At 34.7% G+C, this 20,667-nt stretch overlaps 1 protein-coding gene across 11 annotated transcripts in view; it reads left to right on the top strand.

The window, feature by feature from the left end:
* LOC136030216 (monocarboxylate transporter 12-like) overlaps nucleotides 1–20,667 on the top strand; it is a 262,967-nt gene that overhangs the window by 132,392 nt on the left and 109,908 nt on the right. For all 11 annotated transcript variants that reach the window (XM_065709028.1, XM_065709025.1, XM_065709021.1 and 8 more), the window contains 5 exons: nucleotides 1,386–1,575; nucleotides 4,797–5,102; nucleotides 7,619–7,846; nucleotides 18,424–18,872; nucleotides 19,996–20,111. In XM_065709028.1, coding sequence (XP_065565100.1) covers nucleotides 1,386–1,575; nucleotides 4,797–5,102; nucleotides 7,619–7,846; nucleotides 18,424–18,872; nucleotides 19,996–20,111 — 1,289 coding nt within the window. The remainder of the gene's footprint in view (nucleotides 1–1,385; nucleotides 1,576–4,796; nucleotides 5,103–7,618; nucleotides 7,847–18,423; nucleotides 18,873–19,995; nucleotides 20,112–20,667) is intronic.

Genomic DNA, 20,667 nt, shown 5'->3' with positions numbered 1-20,667 from the left:
GATGGCCCTTGTTAAGCACTTTCAATTATGGATTTGGTATTGCTATAGGTCAATTTACTTCACTTCTTGTCTTTTTTTTTATTTTAGTTTTTCAATGAAACACCCATAATTATCTTTGAACTTTTTCGTATCGACTTTCAATGAAAGTTACACCTCAGAACTGTGAAATGCTTTCAAACTAATTAAATACATAGCGCTGCCTAAGTAAAGAGCGATAGCGAGGTATTGACGAGGGATAAACCCTCTCATATACGCAAAAGTTTCTGTTCGTTTGAAGCTTTAATGTTGCTCCTTTCTTTCAGTGGAAGAAACTTTTTTATTTACTTTCTGGTCGTTTTTTAAATAATGCTGGGAAGTTTGATGTCCCTTCATGGAAAATTCCCTTCCCCCATGAAGAATTCCTCCGTGGAAAGATTCTCCCACGTAACATCCTCCCTCAGACCCCCCTCTCCCTACCAGAAAAAATACCCCCCCCCCCCCGAAAACGTCTGTATTCTTCCCAATAACCAGTACTATATCTAAGCAATGGGCAAAGTTCACAACTTGCAGCCCTTCCATCGGGGACTTTGGGGGATTAAGTCATCCTCAAAGACATAGTAATTATATTTTTTGAGTATGCTGAGCAAAATGGCTATCTCAAAGTTTTGATGGGATGACTTTGGGAAAAATGAGCGTGGGAGAGGACCTAGTTGCCCTCAATTTTTTTGGCCACTTACAGAGAGCGCTATAACTTTTAATTTCCGTTCGAATGAATACTCTTGCGATATTCTAGGACCACTGGATCGATGCGATCACCCATGGAAAAAAAAACAAATAAACACGTATCTGTAATCTTTCTTTTGATAAAAAAAATACAAAATTCCACATTTTTGTAGATAGGAGCTTGAAACCTCTACACTAGAGTTCTGTGATACGCTGAATCTGATGGTGGGATTTTCGGTAAGATTTTACGACTTTTAGGAGGTGTTTCCCCTTTTTCCGAAAATAAGGCAAATATTCTCGGGCTCGTAACTTTTGATGGGTAAAACTAAACTTGATGTAACTTATATACTTGAAATCAGCATAAAAATTTGATTCTTTTGATGTACCTATTGGTACGAAAATTTCGTTTTTCAGAATTTCGGTTACTATTGAGCTGGTTCGCTTCTTACTTAGGCCTACAGTTCGTTCGCACGAAGTGTTTGATTTACTGCCATCTAGTTTATTATGTGCCTTGAATTTACCATTGTCTCTTTTTAATATAAATAAAGCATCTTAATAAATTCTTGCCTGCGAATTAATTTCGAAACGACAATTGATCATTGACAAGCTAGAATATGAGATCCATATATTTTGTTGTTGACGTTTGTTTTTTCGACTATAATTATCTGTTTGCAATACTCTAGGTTCGCTTCGACACAGATGTCGAATTTTATGGATACAACAATGATCTGAAGCCTTCAATTTCAACATCAACTTTAAATGGAGCTAGTTTTGTAGCTTCTGAGGACCTCCGTTCACAATCCCGTACTAGTACTTGCACCGTTTGTAGCTCTAGGGATTATGTTGTTGAGACACCGCAAGAAGATGACGAAGGTAAGATTTTTCAGTACTTACGTACTATCCCGACCACACTCAAGAAGTAAACTTCAGTTAATCATAATGAAATACTCCAAAATATGATGAAAATAATTACTATAGTAACATAATCATGCTAACTACAACAGAGAATTATGGAAAGCAGGCCGCCAAGAATGTATTATATTAAATACCTGATTTAACCTTACCTAATCTAACCAACTCTATATATTGAATATTTAGTTAAAATATACCTGCATAGTAGTTTATCTCATTCAGGCTAAGCTGATTATCTCCGAGTGGATACAGAGAAACCCTTTTTAAACAGATCAAAAACAACAGTGAGGTCGGGTAATTATTATTATTATTTATTATTTTATTCTGCTATTTTTCCTTTGGTTTCCTTATAATTACTTTATAATTCCAAATTTTCAGGGGGGGGGCATGGGTCCTGCCCCACTTGCCGGTGCCCATAGATCTTATAGTTCAGAAATTTAAAATTGTACTTTAACATAATTCTAAGAGAAAAGGTATAGAAAATGAGAAGTAGGAAAAGTAGTGTTAATCTAGCTTCAAAGCAAGCAATAATTTATATTTATTTCACTTCCTCGAGCGACCTGAATCATTTCTTCGTTCCGACATAGATATTAAAACATCTTAATATCAAGCTCCTTCTCATTTTAAAATGTTTTTATTATTGGTCGAAAAATTGACCTTACAGGTGAATAAATAAAAAAACAAAACAAGTTTTTTCAACTGAAAGTAAGGAGCAAAACTAAAACTTTAAACGAACAGAAATTATTACGTATATAAGGGGGTTCGCACTAACGTCTATACCTCGCTCTTGACGCTAAATTTTGCATTTTATCCCAATTCTTCAAGAACGACCCCTGAATCACAAAGGTCATTTAATTAGAATAAATAGCTCTTTTGAGAGTACTAAAAAACTTAGCGTAAAGAACGAGGTATTGACGTGGGAGGTGAAATCGCCTAATATACGCAATAATTTCTCTTCGTTTTTAAGTTTTAATGTTGTTCCTTACTTTCAGTTGAAAAAACTTGTTTTTTTTTTATTTAATTTCTGATCGTTTTTTAAATAATGCTGGAAATCCAGCGCCCCCTTCATGGAAAATTCTCTTCCCCCATGAAAAATTCCTCCATGGAAAGATCCTCAAACGTAAACCTTTATCCCCGACCTCCCCCGTCCAGAAAAAACTCCCCCCGAAAATCTCTGTATAATTCCCAATAATCTATACTATATGTAAACAACAGGTAAAGTTCATAACTTACAACCCTTTCCCCGGGGACTGTGGGGGATTAGGTCGTGCTCAAAAACATAGTTATCATATTTTTCTACTCTGCTGAACAAAGTCAAAATTTCAGACAAAATATAAAAAATATAAAATTTTTTTTATATGAATAGTAGTTTTGTTAAACAATTTTTTATTAGTATTTTTTCTACAGAATTTCGGGTGAACGGAGAGAGGTATTATTATTCATTTGGGTGGAAATTCTATGTGACTTTTCCTCTTATATGCAGCCGAAGTTATTGTTACCTCCAAAACAGGTTTCTCTGATGTTTAATTGTATCGTGTACATATCTTTAAATACGTTGAAACTTTGTCTATAGATAGGAAAAGAGAAATATTACCATTTAAAATCGCTGAAAACAAGGCTCTAAGCAGTAATCGAACCCCCCTCCCTTGAAGGAATTTCCTGCCGAGACTCTTGATATCCCACCTAACTTTTTCCACCTATGCGCCGGTAGGCATGTGAATGTAACATTTTATTCTGCTTAGGAAAAGAGAGTCAAAACGAAAAGGGCACTACTACCCCCCTCCCTGAGCACCAATAATAAAGGTTAAACCGAAAATATTCCCGGGAATCAATGGGGATTTGATATTGATTTCTACCTTACCCCTTCCTTCCCCAAAAGTCATTTTATGTTAACCTGAAGGCTCATTGAGAGTTAGGATATTTGACCATTGAAATGCGCTCTTTGGGATACCTGCCCCCCCCCCTCTGCTTATGAAATGACTCAATGACCCACCACTCACCCTTCATAATAGATTTTCTGCATGCACACATTATTATTTATAATTTTGTCAAATATGGATCAAATTAGTTTTGTTGAATGAAGTGTTAAAATAAATATCAGAAACATTTATGACTGGTTTAGCATAAATGAAGAGAGATGACAGATTAATTCCTACCATCCTTCCTTCATACTCGTTCCTATAGCTATTTAGAGGTTCATGCATTGAAATGCACTCTTTTAGGTGTCTTCCCCTCCCCCCGTCAACACAAACACCCACCACCCCTCCTTCATAATAGCTGATGTGTATAGTGTCATTAAAACTAAAGAGAATTAACTTAGTTAAATCAAGCATTAAGATAAATGTCCATATTAACCATTCGTCTTGTATAAATTACGTGACTTTTAGGAACAAACAAATAAACATGCACCTGTCATCTTTCTTTTGGAAAAAAATGCAAAATTTCATTTTTTTTTTTATAGGAGCTTGAAATCTCCACAACATGAATCTGATATGTTGAATCTAGGGATGTGAATTTGATTAAGGTCACCTACTTTTTGTTTAGGTTTTTTTCACCTTCTTCAAAAATCCGGCAGATTTTCTCAGACTTGTAGCTTTTGATATCCAGTATAAAACTAAAGGAATTTTATATATTTGGAATAAAAACCCAATATTTTCTTGTTTATTCATTGTTATCAGTTTTTCTTAGAGTTTTGATTGCTATTGGCGAGAATCGATCCTTACTTACAGTTCCTTACCCCGAACTGTCTGATAAAAACAATCGAAAATATAATGTTATGTATTTTTATGTTTAAAATAAAAAATTGCTGCTCAGATAAATTAAGAAATAAGAGAATTTGACAGGACAGCCGTTGCTTTTTAATAATTAAAAATATTTAAAAAACCTCTAGAATCTTTGGGGGTTGAAGGTCTAAATCTTGAAGTTCTTCTCGCCTCTAACAAACATTTTACAAGTGGGTAATAGGTCACGGCTCTGGAGGGAACTAGTGGAGTAATGAACTTAGAATCATCTTCCCTATTCAAATTTTTGTAGGAAAACTTTTCTGAGGGTTAGTTACACATATAATGGAATATTTACAAGTTAGAAAATACGCTATTATCTTTTTTCGAATATTTTATGTGTTTCAAATGTTTCGTCAAATATTGTTGAATTTTTGAAATTTGTACTTAATTCTTTTTCAGTATCAGAAGACGACAATCTTAAGCCTCTTGACGGTGGATACGGCTGGATTATTGTGATTTCTTCATTTTTTATTCACTTAATAGCTGACGGTATAACCTTTTCTTTTGGTGTAATATTTATCGAATTGCTGGACTACTTTCAAGAAAGTAGGGGGAAGACAGCCTGGATAGCTAGTCTCTTTATGTCTCTTCCTCTTTTTGCTGGTCCTGTTGCATCAAGTTTGACTGACAGATTTGGCTGTAAAGCTGTTACCATAGCTGGAGGGATCATTTCTGCTATTGGTTTTCTACTATCATCTGTAACCAGTAAGTACGTTTTATGAAGGACGTGTTAATTCGTTGTATACTTGTTGTCAAAACAATGAAAAAGAAGAGATTGAATACATTATTAAGAAAAAAATGTTAGCGAAAAAATCATTGAAACAGCAATAAAATATTTTTTAAACATTTCGTATAATTTACAGCATCCCGACAAGTGACTAGAAATAAGTTTTAAAAATAAGTTTTAAGACAAAACTTAGAAATTAAGTTTTAGACTATTATGCCTAAGTAATTGCTATTATGCCTTTATTCTGAATGAAATTGCTTCACGATTTCAATTTTATTTTATTTTTCCTCTTGTATTTGCTTTCCATTTCTTTTCTGTTATGCCTTATCTCATCGTCTGTTATCTTATTTAACCATTCTTTTAAGCTTTGCCCTTCGTTTCAACGATTCTAGATATTATTGTTATGGGCTAGATATGGATAAGGTATTGCTAATGAATTTAAATATGAATTTACATTCACGCTGAAGCTCACTAGCCCTGCTAAAAACTAAAGTTGGTTCTTTAGAATCTGGGTCTGACCCATAGACATATTAATATGTGATGACACATCTTAACACATCTATGTATTAAGACAGATCAGCACACTATATTTTAAGACATGTATTCAAAATAATATATCTATGATCTGAACTCTTTGGATGTGAAGTCGAATAAACAGATTGTTAATTTTAGAGCTAAAGCAAAAAATTTGATAGGCATCTCAAGTGGAGGGATGCGGATTGAGATAATCAATAAAAAACTTATTTATCAGTAGGATCAGTTTTTTTTTAAATATTAGTGCTCAGGAAATTCAATAAAGTAATATAGAGATTGAAATTGACACTAATTTTTGTATTTTTCCGTATTAAAAAAATCATGAGATAATTGAGGTAGTATATTATTTTAGGATAGCGAGAATGTATACGGAAGCTGAAAAAATCAAGTGGTATTTGTGCCTATTAAGCTATTAAAGAGGTTTTTTAAATTAAATTTTGTTTTATTTCTCTGGTATTGTGTTTGTAAAGAAACCTTGAGTGATGTTTCTGATAAAGAACTCAGTTAAATATACGGTTTTGAGTCTTGGATTCGAATTTTGTCATTTAGGAGTTTAATGTTGGGCAATGTAGACCATATTTGAATCTCTAAAAGAAAAAAAAAATATACAGTTCTTTTAAACAGAAAATTTTACGTCAGATGTTTTTCAAATTCATTCAGTGTCTAATGGGGATTGGACTTGTTTAACGAGTTTTGGAACCTCATTCTTAACATGCCTTTTAAGGTCAAACTAATAAACTTTATCAAAAGCAGACATTATTTCCTAAATCCATATTGCCCTGAGTATTTAAAGTTTTTGCCAATATTAGCAAGAATCAATTCTACCGCTACCATATGTAAAGGGATTTTGTCATGACATCTATCTTAACAATTGGTCGCATTGGGGTAGGTCTACCAATAATAGCAATAATAGCTGTCCTCTGTGTCGACCATAGATGTGTTTAGGTCCCTAAATTAGCAAGCTACTACCCGTTTTTAAATACCTAAGGAGCACCAGAGCGGTTACCAAAGGACTTGTATTACTGTTTAAAGACCCTATTGACACGAATTGTTTACCGTAAGACCGAAAGAAAGGAATTGTTGAGCAATTTGTTTTTTATTCTAGCAAATAATTTGTTTAAGCATAAATCTAAACTAAATTTGCTATTGCTGGAAAGATTGTTTCATGTAATAATGTCTTGTTTGTCAAAAAAATTATGCTTGTATGGGTTATATTAATGTAATTTACCATTAAAAATTATTTTAATGGGTCAAGAGATGAGGTTTTACTAAAGTAAAATGCAAGTTGACAATTCAATGTATTTATTACCGGTAGAGAGCGAAAACTTCATGTTTTGTATTTTTTTTTTCGCGAAAATTTTTAGACTTCCGTTGGCTGTATTTCCGTACAATCAGCTTCAAAGTACATGTCTTTGTCGAGAATCTAATTCCATAAAATCACTGTAAAATAAATCTGAAAATTCAGAGACATGTTATTTTCTTGGAGTCCAACCTTTTGATTTCCGTGTTTTTTGTGTGTTTTTTTTATAGTTTATATCAGTATAAGTACTTCATTTTTGAACCCAACTAAAACGGCTATTTTAATCATTGTTGTCGCATTTCATTCACAGATTATTCTGACCATTCAACAGTTAGACTGGTTCTGTCAATTGATGTCTGAATTTGACTAATAAATTAAGATTTCACAGTCACATTTTTGTAAAAGCTCTCTTGGAATTTTGACTTGAAGCTAATTTATGCGGAGGGGCACAAGGGCATGAAAAGGATTGGCTACCTACCAATCGGCTTAGCACTTTAAGAAGGATTCTAGAACACATAATTTTCGACAGGATGGTGATCATTTATTCAAAAAGAAAACAATTAGACTAACAATACATGGCCTAATTAGTAGGCCTGATATAAATAGACTCTCAAAACGCAAAATATAGGTTTTTAATTTCTCATTTTTTTTTACTTCTAGATTCAATTGAAGTGCTCTTCATTACATTTGGCATAATTCCTGGCTTAGGTCTCTCCTTCTGCTATGTAGCAGCTATTGCCAGTGTGGCATATTATTTTGAAGCTAAAAGGTCGCTTGCCATTGGTCTTGCTGTTAGTGGCTCTGGAATCGGAACGTTTGTGTTTGCACCGCTTACACAAGCGTTGCTGGAAGAATACGGCTGGCGTGGCACGACCATTATCCTAGCGGGTATGGCTTGTTTTGGCTATATACTTAATAAAATGTATATTGATGAACTTAAAATATTCTCTGAAATAGCCTAATTAAATAATTGTACAAAAATTTGTTTTAAATGTCAATATGTCCATGCTTGTCAATAAAGACACTAATTGTAATGTCTAACCAAAAGAAATCAATTGAACGGTAATATTTGTGTTTTAATGATTGCCATGTCAGTAAACTTACCCGTGGGACTGCAGTTATAGTACTAATAGACTGTTGGCTGGAGTGTCTCTGAATCTTAACTGAAAAGTAAATAAATTGCTTAAATTGAAATTTTGTGTTTACTCGCTTGCTTTTCTATATTTTTGTAAGGGATGAATTGAAACGGAAGATCTTGTTGATGATAATTTATTGTATATTAATTAAAAAAACTTTTTCCTCAAATAAGTTTTTCAAAGAAAAATAAAGAGTTCTGTTAAACCAAACTACTACTACTACTAACAACTCATCGTAGTGTGAAGCTGCCTGAGGTCAACCCAGCTACGCACGCTCCTTCACCATCCCAGTCTGTTCAAAGCCTTCTTCTTTACAACCTCCCAGGAAGTTCCCATTTCCTTTAAATATTTCTTTATGAAATCCTCCCGCCCCAGACGAGGTGGATCTCCTTTCCATTTAGACCTGGACGGTTCGTTGGAAAGGACAATCTTCGGCAATCTGTCATCCTTCTTCCGCAGAACGTGCCCTAGTTATCTCAACCTTTCTTTCATTATTACCCTTAGAAAGCGGGATTGAACCACTTTTTTGTCCAGCCTACTGTTTGAAATACAGTCAGTCAGCCGGGTACCCAGAACAATCCGTACGCAATTTCTCTGGAAAACATCTAGAAAATCTATATCCGCTTTTTGGGATTGCCCATGCTTCAGAGCCATATTTGACCACTGTCATCACTTTAGCTTCCAATATTCTAACCTTGTTTGCCGACCTCTCTTCTTATTCTTCCAAACTTCTTTTTAACGTTGAAAAACACCCTGAGCAATAGCTATTCACTTTTAACATATTCACTGCTCCCACCGTCTTTGCTAATAGTACTACCAAGGTAAGTAAAGCTACCCACCTGATCAATCTTTTCGTTATCCAACGTCACGTTTTCATCTTCACTTATTCATAGACTCGGTGACTTAGTCTTCTTAACATTAATTTTCAAGCTTATTCTAGTACTCTAAACTCATAAAACCTCCGAAAGGTTATTCATTTTGCTCACACTTTCATCTAAGATACTTAAATCATCAGCATAATCTAAGTCCAGGAGAGTTTTTCCTCCCCATTTGATTCCATGGTCTCCTGTTACCCTTTCTACGTTCCTTAAGATAAAGTCAATCAAAATGATCCATATAATGGAGGATAGAACACAACCCTGACTAACTCCTGGTTTAATACAAAAGCACCAGCTAACTTCATTTTCTACCTTAACCGCAGCAGTGTTATTCTCGTACATATCACTAATTACTTTAATGTATTTATCTGGTATGCTATACAAGGATAAGACCTTTGCTTAAGCTCTTCTATTAAACCAAACTACTACTACTACTACTAACAACTCATCGGAGTGTGAAGCTGCCTGAGGCCAACCCAGCTACGCACGCTCCTTCACCATACCAGTCTATTCAAAGCCTTCTTCTTTACAACCTCCCAGGAAGTTCCCATTTCCTTTAAATATTTCTTTATGAAATCCTCCCGCCCCAGACGAGGTGGACCTCCTTTCCATTTATACCTGGACGGTTGGTTGGAAAGGACAATCTTCGGCAATCTGTCATCCTTCTTTCGCAGAACGTGCCCTAGTTATCTCAACCTTTATTTCATTAATACCCTTAGAAAGGGGGATTGAACCACATTTTTTGTCCAGCCTCCTGTTTGAAATCAGTCAGTCAGCCGGGTACCCAGAACAATCCGTACGCAATTTCTCTGGAAAACATCTAGAAAATATATATCCGCTTTTCGGATTGCCCATGCTTCAGAGCCATACTTGACCACTGTCATCACTTTAGCTTCCAATATTCTAACCTTTTTTGCCGGCCTCTCTTCCTATTCTTCCAAACTGTTTTTTAACGTTGAAAAACACTCTGAGCAATAGCTATTCACTTTTGACATATTCACTGCTCCCACGGTCTTTGCTAATAGTACTACCAAGGTAAGTACCGTTATATTTTCTTCAAAAATCATATTATAATCTTTAGTAACTTATTTCTAACCCCAGGGCCCCCATATTTAAGAAAATCATTTACCACATTATCAGCACCTGGAGCCTTATTATTTTTTAATCCTTTTAGTATTGTCGCTAATTCTTCCTCACAAAAAAAAATCTTCCCTCACATCCAAGGTATCACAAACTTTTTTATATTCCTCTATATCTTTTCTCGTGCAAATCTAATTCGGTTCAGCACATTCTCAAAATTTTTTGCTCATCTCTCTTTAACTCTTTCTTTATCGCTAATTGTGGCCCTGCTCCAGATTGACTACTCCCTCTCAATTTATTAACATGCCAATACAGTATTTTACTATTATGCAGTCTAGCAGCATCTTCCAGATCCTCGACAATTTTATCCATGCCCTCCACTCCATACATCCTTAGTTTGTATTTTAATGCTTTCTCTACTTTCTTTACATTCCTATTGTTTTCATATGATCTATCACTCAGATAATTCTTATCCAAGCCCCTTCTCCTCTCTATTAAATATAAAACTTTTTCATTAATGTTCCTAGTTGTATTCCCAACTTTCTTCCCTAAAACACCATTAGCAGTTTCGAAAACTATTTTCCTAAAGTTATGCAACCATCTTCCGCGTTGTCAAATGCTAAACTTCCAAGTTTAGTATTGAACTGTTCCTGGAGAGTTTCTCTCAAATTCTCATCCTGGAGTCTACCAACATCTTAGTTTCAAACCGAAAATGAGCAAAGATAGAGTCAAATAATCATCCAAGCGTAAAACCACTATAAATCATCATCATTAGATAAATGAAACCCAAAACAAACAGAAAATTATAAACAACTGAGTCAAACTCAAAATGAGCAGAAATTAGCATGAAAAGGTATGAAATGTGATACCCAATGCCCCCTGAAGACCAGAACATATTTGCACTTTAATGAAAACAAAATACATTTTATATGTTTTTCGCTGTATTTAACCTTAATAAATAAAACATTATTAAGACTTTTAGGAAAAATATCTGTATACGAATGTTAACATGTGTATATTTCATACTGTATTTTATTATTTATGTACATTAACTGTCAATCGACATTCATTTGTTTTTTGTTTTTTTTGGAAAAAATAAGACGTTTTCACAAGAACTATGAAAGGGAAAGATTTAAATGGAAATAAAATAAGTGTAAGGGAAACTTTAAAATGTGAATTGAAGAGGTCGGAATTGGATGCCTTGGATAAAATTTCTGAAGATCTGGAAGATGCAGTCAGACGGCATAATATCAAAATATTGTAGACGTTCCACAACTAGTAATAAGAAAAGTATTAAAGCTATAAAATTGTCGAAGATCTGGAAGATGCAGTCAGACGTCCCACCATTAGTGTTGAGGAAAGTATTAAGAGATGGCTAGAACATTTTAAGAATGTGCTAAGCCGTGACAAAGCTACAGAAGAAGGTATAAAAAAATAAAAAATTTTTGACACTTTGGAAGTGGAGAAAGTTTTATTTTGTGAGAAAAATTTTAGTGCCAGTAGGCAACTAAAAAGATTAAAAATTATAAGACCCCAGGTGCTAATAGTGTGGCAAATGAGCCTTTTAAATATGGTGGTTGTAAAGTTAGAGATAAATTACTGAAGATTGTGAATTTGGTTTTTAAAGAAGGGGAAAAACTAGCCATTTTAGAAAAACTTAACCAGTAAGAGTTATTAAGGTAATTATTGAGGCATAGTTTCTGTATGCAGTGAATTGTCTAGTATGATGGTACTTGAGAGGATCTAAAGTAGGAGACTTTGAATATACTAGGATAGAGGAAGAGCGTGCCTATGTTGGACTCAGGTGGCTTGGATCTACAGTGATTTCTTTTTAGTAGTAATAGAACTCAAAATCATTTCCAAAGTGGCCAAGAAGAATAAGAACAATGTGTTCAATCAATTGGCTCAAATACGTACAGATACGTAGAAGGCATATATGTATCAATAAGTTGGCATAACCTGCTCTCTAATTCAAATTTTGTTTAGTCAGAGTAGACTCTCAAATATTGCAGAGGAACTCCGAAAGGCTTTGCTAAATAAAATATCCTCTAGGTTTATAAGCTTTGGTCAGGTCACATCCGTCTGATCGCCATATATCTTGAATCACGTTTGAAGAAATCTCCCCTATTGATCTTTTCGAAGTTGAAAGTAAAATAGCAAGACCTTACTGCCTGCTCAACCTGTATCAGTAGATACAAGTACCCTGACAGTCCCTGTGATTCAGCTAAAACAGCTTCAAGCCAGATTGTGGGGTTTACGTGGCGTAGTTTTTAGTTACCAATGGCAAGCATGCTTGCCAACTGATCTTTCTATTATGGCTCCAAAGATTTTTAGTTGTGACTCAATAGTTCAAAGAAACACTTACCCGCTCAAGTGTTGTAATGCGAGTATCAGAAATATCTATACAAGCTTGCCACGAAATTAATTTCTGCGTCCACCAGCAGCATCCCTTCTGAGCGTGCTTTTCACTATTGGCCAGTTAATCACTGAAAAATGAAACAGTTCCTCAGGGAAAACATTAACGTGTTGCTTTTTTTTAAAGCCAAAAAAAAGTCTGTAATTTTTCCTGAGCCTATGTAATTTCAAATTGGGACTTTTTTACTATCCATATATGTAACAAAGTTTTCTGTTTATTGCTTTATTTTATGTTATTCGGAGTTTTGAAATCTGAGCAGAAACCTAATCCAAAATATCGATTTCGACATATCGAATTTTGAAAGTAAAAATATTGGTGTATTGGTTAATAAAACTATTGCCCAACACTATATGCTCAGTCATTCCCGATCTAGGCCCTTATGACATTCCCTATTCACATAACTTGTTTTAATTTAGTTCAACTCTCCCCTAAACCTTCTCTGAAAAGTTTACATGAATCCCCTTTTTCTTTTTGGAAATTTGAAATCAAACTCATCCACCTATCTCAATAAAATATACTGTGTGGAAACAACGGACGAGTCGCCTAACTCACAGATTTTCCCCTGAGGGCTCTAGGGGGGTGACATCCCCAAAGACACAATTACTTGACCTTTCAACTATTCTGGACAAAACAGCTGTCTAAAACTTCAATTGGATATGTTTCGGGAAATCATATTCGTGGGCGTGTAGTCTGGCTGCTGTCCAATCACTTTTATTCTTAAAAGAGTACTATAACTTTTAATTTTAATAAAAAATATTTCATGCCCCTGGGGTATAACTTAAAAATTTTTCCCCTGGGCTATGGAATTTTTGTCAATCCTATTGCTTTATGATCTTTGAACTATTGTGATACAAAATGGCTATTCAAAAATTTCGATTGGATGTATTTGTGGAAAAGAGGGTGTGGGGTGGGGATAGTTGCCCTCTGATTGCTGTTGTGTCTTCAAACGGATCTAGTATTTTAAATTCCCAATAACTTCAGGCTCCTCCAATGTTTATGTGACCACAACTTCTATTAAAAACATTATATGCTAGTGGGGCATAATATACTGCCCTTACTTCTCAGTTCCACTGGGGAGGGTTTGCCAACCGTGGGACATTGTTATAATATCATTGGATTATTTTGAACCAAGTGACTATCTCAAAATTACGATCAATGCATTTGTGGGAAAGAGGGTGTGGGGTGAGGGATGTTGCCCAACGACCACTTTTAACTCATAAAAAGAGAAATAAAAATTTCAATTTCTAATCAAATGAGCCTCCTCAAAGTTTACAAGACCACCCCTTTCATAAAAAACTAAAATACCCCCTAGCATAACTTATAACCCTTGCCCCCAGGGTCTCGAGGGCTTAGTCAACCCTGGAGGCATTGTCATATGATTTTTGGACTATTTGAAACATTATTTTGGACTGTTTCTGATCGGATGCATTTGGAGAAAAGAGGCTTTAGGGAGATGGGATAGTTGCCCTCTGATTACTTTTAACTCTTAAAAAGTTTAGCTATAACTTCAAATTTCCAATTGAATGAACCACCTCCGAAGTTTATACGACCACTTTTTCCATAAAAACCTTGATTTTTAACAATGAGTAACTATTATAACTTATCGCTCTTACACACAGGGCTGTGGGAGGGAAGGTTGACATTCCATAAGAAATAAGTAATGGATCTTTCAACTATTTTAAACAAAAGGGTTATCTGAAAATTTTGAATCTGTATGTCTGGGCAGATCGTTGACGGGGGGGGGGGGGGGGTTGCCTTCCAATCATTTTTTGCTCTTAAAAATGTTTCTAGAAATTTCAATTACCAATTGAATGATTTCCCCTGAAGTTCCTACGAAACTCTTTCTATACGAAGTGTCTTGATAAAAAAAAACCCACATAATACGTTTTGCCCACATCGCTCTTTACTTAGGCAGCGTTATTGCGCTGCCTATGATAAGGCTAGCAAAACTAAGTATCTGGTTTTAAATATTCTAATGTTGATAAATGCATTTTTTTTAAAGCTAAAGTTGTATTTTGCTTGTTTTGAAATTTACAACCAAAAAAAAAAAGAAAAATTATTTAAAATAAATTTTGTTTTCAGTAAAGTAATCATAGCCATAACAAAACAAACAACAACCTTTCAATGTTTATTTTTAATTAAATATTTCATTAAAATACTTGAATTGTGTCGGGATTTACTATCATCATCACAAAGATACTAATGACTTTTGTTCTAATCAAACTTTTGTTGAGTAATTTCTTCTTGTTTTATTTTTAACCTCATTTTGAATTGTTCTATCTGTTCGTCTTAAGCTGGGGATCTTAAATAAGCTTTTGTCAACTCGTTTTGAGCTATAAATTTGAAGCTAGGACTTACCTTCCTATTGCTTTAAGCTTTTTTCAACTGCGATAGAACACCTTGCGACTTTATTTATTTCAGTATGTTTTTACTGCTTCCACTATCGAGGTGACTAGAATGAATTTTAATCATTTTTTAAGTAACTAACATCACTTTTTCATCCTCATTCAATCCTAGTATAAACAACTTAGTCTTCATAACATTAATTTTCAAGCCCTATTCTGGCATCGTAAACCGTCCAAACCTCCAAAAACTCATCTATTTAATAGATGATTTTTCATATAGCATGCATGCAGGAACAATATAGGCAGATTTACGAAGCAATTGGGAGGGGAAACCGATCAGTGATCAGTATCATATTGACAAACCTGGTAAATCGCATCAGCAGATTGTTGTTTGTTCGTTCCAATGCTCTTCATTCGCAAGAAAATACTGAGCTTAACAATCTCCATCAGAAAACAGCTTTCTAAGTCCAAAATGATCGTGTCGAATAGGAGAATAAAAACCGACCATCTATAATATTCTTCGTTAGAACTGGATAGCAAGTTAATCCAATTTGCTTGCATTTTCACTATCCTTAATACTTTTATTTCTGACCCTAGCTTATTTGCTACTTTACTTACCTCGTTAAATGTATTTTGAACTCTTTTTTACTCTCCCAAAGCTTTTAACTTGCATCTGGGTATGAAGTTAATTGGAATAGCTTGATGGATACCCCAGGTCCCAAGCTCTTTTTCCGTATTAGCCGAAAGAGATGTGATGTTGATTCTTGTATGTTACTAAGAGAGCAAATGGTTACTATCAGATCTGAGGATGTGACAGCAGTCAATAAGGGTTTTGCAGAAGTTGTACATCCTGCCCAGCAGATGATGATCTCAAGAGTGTCCACGGGCTTAGGCTCCACAATGAGTGTCCACAAGTCGTGCCTCTCGATCCGTTGCGTCTCATATATATCAATTAGCTGTGCTTTAATCACGTTTTTAAAAATACAATTGTGCTCTGCAGAAGGAATAATTACCCAGTTACCAATTGTTTCTTTATTACCCTATTTGAGTTTCTTAAACTTTGGATAGAAAAAGCCTTTGACACGAAAAAATTTAGAGTATTGTAGAGACGATTACAGCACAAGGTATTCTTTGCTACCTTTTGAACTGGTCTACTAAACTATAATGCTCTGAAACTACATTGCACATCTGTCGATACCTATGCCAACGAGGTATGACACGTCTAGCCCAAGATATTGAAAAAAAACACCCTTAGTGATCGGTCTGAAGTTTCCAATGCTTTTAGAGGAACTTGTTTCGTGCAGATCTAAAAAATCAGAGAAATCCTCACGTATCTCGAAGTTTGTTTGTAGCAAAGGGCAATACTTAGCTGTGACTTGTGTGACACATCCATTTTTCTTCGAAAACCCCTCTGTAGAACTTGACAGAGTTAACTTGTGCAAGAATTTCCTTAAGGATCTCTTTGGCACAATATTCAGTTAATTCAATCTGAATCGTTTTGCTTATACAAACAACCATTGCACGTGATCTTGCCAAATCTTGTTTTAAAGTGGCTTCAGCAGTAATTACACTGTGCCTAAAAAGTTCCTTTCGTTTATTAACGGCTTCTTTTCTACCAATAATTCTTTATCATCTTTATGGCCGCGAAAAGCAATTTTCTATTGACCCAATAAGACATTTGATTCACAAATGGCTTAAATCTCGCTAGGTTTTTCTGCACTTGTTGACTGCATTTTTGTCTATTAGGCTGAAAATGTTAGTTTCGGGGTTATTATTTTATAGGAGAAAATATTTTCCTATGGCAACTGAATCGTGGTGACCATGAATTGTTTTGTTAGACACAAAGTTGCCACCTTTTCTAAGTAGCTTAATAAAAGTCAAAAGAGGCTTTTTAACCTACTTTTGCAATTGTTTAGAGCCCCCCTTCTCTCAGATGTTCAACAAAACATATTATTTGCAAAATAAGCTTCTCGTCTTCTTTGTAAAGTACTAGCCAATAAAATTACTCCAAGTGAGTGCGACTGAAAAATCTCTGTTCTTCACTACCCTGCTTATTCTGAATAGGGTAAGTTGTAGTTAGACGATGGAATCTGTGCGTATGAAGCAATTCATGTCACGTATGATCATCCCATTTTCAGTTTCATTGATGTAGCTTCAGATGTCGTTTTTGTAGAAAATGCATATCTAACCGTTGTTTGGATTAGATTTGATCTAGGTGCTTCAGATGATGCTACCACCTAATCACGAATCCCTTATCGTTTTAATTTACAAATTTGTCTTTTATTTTTCGTGGAAAGAGCTTTTGTTTGAAATTCAATTTTGAGGAAAGGATAATAGTTTGAAATATACTCACTTACTTGAAGCAGGACACAAGTGTTTGCTCTTCAAGATTGTGACATGGAGGCTCAGAATGACTTGCTTCTCAATGTTTTTTTTTTTCACACGATAACGCTATCTCTGACTTGTTCCAGAGCATATTTATATTTTCATCCTGGATTGTTTTGATTTCAGAAAATGATGCATTTTTTTAGCAGCCGACCGAGAAGCCTCTGCTCCCATATCATGAGTGACTGTTTCCCAATAGCTTTCATGGTCCTCTTTAGCAGACATGTGGTTTTTCTTCCTATGCCATGTAATCTCCAATCAGAATTACGGTCAGAAATCTGTTGCTTGTGTTCAGCAATGTGCATAGTGTTGTCAGAGATCCATGTCTTTGTTCTACGTTAAAAGGATCCTGTGATTGCCTAAGAAGCATCAGTAATAATGTTGCCTAGTAAAGTTTATTCATCGTCAACGCGAAAGTTTGTATCAACAGGCTCATCAGCTTGAATAGCTTAAATGTGGCTGGAGATCACAACAGCGTATAGCTGGCATATTGCTTGTTTTTGGGGAGGCTGTTTTTTTTACGGGCATGAGCTACAAGTCTAGGCTTTAAGTCATGCTTTTCAAGAAGATTATTTGATCCAGATTCGGAACCAGTGCCGGCTGCTAGGCACGATATGATGTTGGGTGGTATTGATCTCTAGTAGTGAAATATAAGAAAAAATTCGATCTGGCTTTTTGCCTTTTCATTTCTTCAGTGCAAGATACCTTTAAGGGTGGCTTATGCTTCAGTAAAACATTGGTGACAATAAAATCTTTCAAAATGGCGAAATGAAGGGGCGTAGACCTTCTGTTAAATCAGTCTTCGAAACCTATGTGACCTTTTTTTAGACTCGTAAGCTAGTGTTTTTTTTTCGATTCTGGTACCAAAATCACCTGCAGGAATGGTTAGGTTCCGCATGGAGATTTTTTAGGGTTCGGGTCAACATTTGATGGTACTGCTTGAAATATAAAACAAGACTAATATAGTAAGCAGAAAAATAAAATTAAAAGTCGAGGAACTTGAAGCAGAAAACACTCTGTTTTCAATAAATCGCTTTTAAGTGAAGCTGATCTCGATGATTTTAAGTTCCATTCTGCGTTTCTATATAAAAAAAGAACAGACAAGCAAACAAGGTGATGATTTTTATTTTATACTATTATAAGATATTTATTCTGTAAATTTTTCGTGAAAAGATATATTTTTTTTCAATTTAGAATATTTTTAGTGTAAAGAATTTACTTTCAGGTGTCTTCCTTAACTTATGCGTTTGTGGTATGCTTATGCGGGAACTTGAAACAGCCTCCCAAAAGAGATTGAGACGTCGTCGGAGATATGCAAGTCAAACAGAATCAACTACAGGCTCTATTACACCATCTATCCGTCCAGATATTGAAGAAATAAGCGACACAATGAAATATGTCAACGAAGATCCAAGAATGTGTACTTCTTTAATAAGTTTGCCCACCTATCTTCTCAACGGGGAAAAAGTACCTCTGGAAGTTTTTCAGCCTTTATTATCTGATCTTAATCTTTATAGCCTTCTTTTGCATTTGAATCCTAGTTTATTAATTGGCCGAAGCTTTGAAGATCAAGTAAATATGGATAACTTACCGAAAATGACGAGCGTGATGTCACATCCTAATGTCGAATCAGGAAAAAAAACAGAAGGAATGATAAACCTCGAAAATGGACTGGTAATTTTTGTTTGATTTTAAAATTCATTTAGTGCTCCATAATTTTTTTTATTTTATTAGTCACATAACCGGTGTTTGGAGAGGGAAGGCTTGCAACATTTTTTGTAAGTATTAGATTAAGACGATAAAAAGTGCCAAAGTTTCTGTGTTCAAAAGTTTTCGAATCGTCCACGTTCAAGCTGCGATACCAACCAGTTCCAAACAATGCGATACTAAGATATCTGGACACGTTATTGCACGTTTTGATGGCTAAAAACAGAAAATGTCAATCATTGTGTCGGGAAGTTTCGTCCCAAAATAGGTAATGACATAAAACTGTGTTTGAACGAAAATTAGACATACATAATGTGGATCTGACTCACAGATGGTCTATGCCACTGTAATTGAGGTGCATATAGACTACAAGTTTTTTTGCAATGATATGCTCAGGGTATTTGAGCAAGGACCCTAATAATATTAACTTGCTTTTAGTCTATGCATAACTGTAGATTCAATTCTTTCTTTTATGGACCATTTGTACTCCTAAAATAGTTTCTTTAAAACAAGTAGTTTGGAGATCATATCGCTAGAAATGTTTTGTATGGAAAAAGGATAGATCAATGTCGGCGTAGTAAAAGTATAAAAATTACAATTGTTTCAAAATTACGATTGGTTTCAAAATATGAAGTTATAAAAAATAAAATGAATGATAGTCAAAATAATTTAAATAAAATCTCGTAAAACTACTAAATAGTAAGATTACAAAAAAGTCTTAAAATAAAGATGCTCACATGACATTAATTTAGCGTGATTCATCGTTTGCAGTGACTAGTATAGCATTAGGGTAGAACAAGTTCTGTGTATAATTTCGAGATATGTACTCTTTTGAAGCAAAATAGGTAATTTGAAACAACTCCTAGTTCTTTTTTATTCCAATGCGAGAAAAAAAAATGTGTACAAAATTCCTGTTTCACCTTTCCTTGATTTTCTATATGTGTTATTCTCTAGGTTTTGTCACCAATTAGTCACTCGTTGCATAGACGAATGAAAAAAAAAAAAAAAAAAATCAATTTTGACATCGCTTACACAAACTTTTATGTACAGATTATTCATTATTTCATTTTGATTATTTCTATATTTCAAGGACAAGAAATCGAGTCTAGTTGATAAGAGAATAGCCAATGAAATGTTGGGGAATGAAGCTCAAAGTAGTAACAAAGCCCTTCCAACACACTTGCTCAAAGATATACGAGTAAACAAGTAAGGTTTTTTCAGCTATTCCATACCTCCAAGCAGTAGGTTTCTTTTCCTCGGGTCTATTTAGAATTGTGTGATTTTCACTTTGTGGTCATATGACTATTTATCAACAAGTTCGAAGCACTTTGATTTGTTCCCATTGTAGTTATTCATTGTATAATTGCCCCCTCCTCCCCGTAATACACTGCATACATGCTAATTTTGCTTTTTTTCATTTTGGCTTTAGGACTTTCATTTTGAGTAGGCATAAGAAAGATAAGAATCACTTGTAACTACATTGACAGTTTGTTCCTTTGAGGGGGAGTTCTAAAATAATTATCTGAATATTATATGAGATAATCATTATTATAAAATATCGGGAAACAATCGTAAGGATTGCAGAAATCCATGTCCGTAGGCTGTATCCCTCCCTGGGAGGCACAGATCAGATAGATAAATTTGTGACAGATAGCTTCTGGAGAAAAAATTGTTAGTGTTCATAATAATATTGTCGTCGTAACAACGAAGAAAATTTTATTTCAGAGGCAACACTCTAGCGTTGGCTATAGTGAAGAGCCCT

This window comes from Artemia franciscana, chromosome 8 (genome assembly GCF_032884065.1).
Source record: "Artemia franciscana chromosome 8, ASM3288406v1, whole genome shotgun sequence".
Classification (NCBI taxonomy): domain Eukaryota; kingdom Metazoa; phylum Arthropoda; class Branchiopoda; order Anostraca; family Artemiidae; genus Artemia; species Artemia franciscana.
The sequence above is the reverse complement of the archived record's forward strand: the minus strand, read 5'-3'. Positions and strand labels throughout refer to the sequence as shown.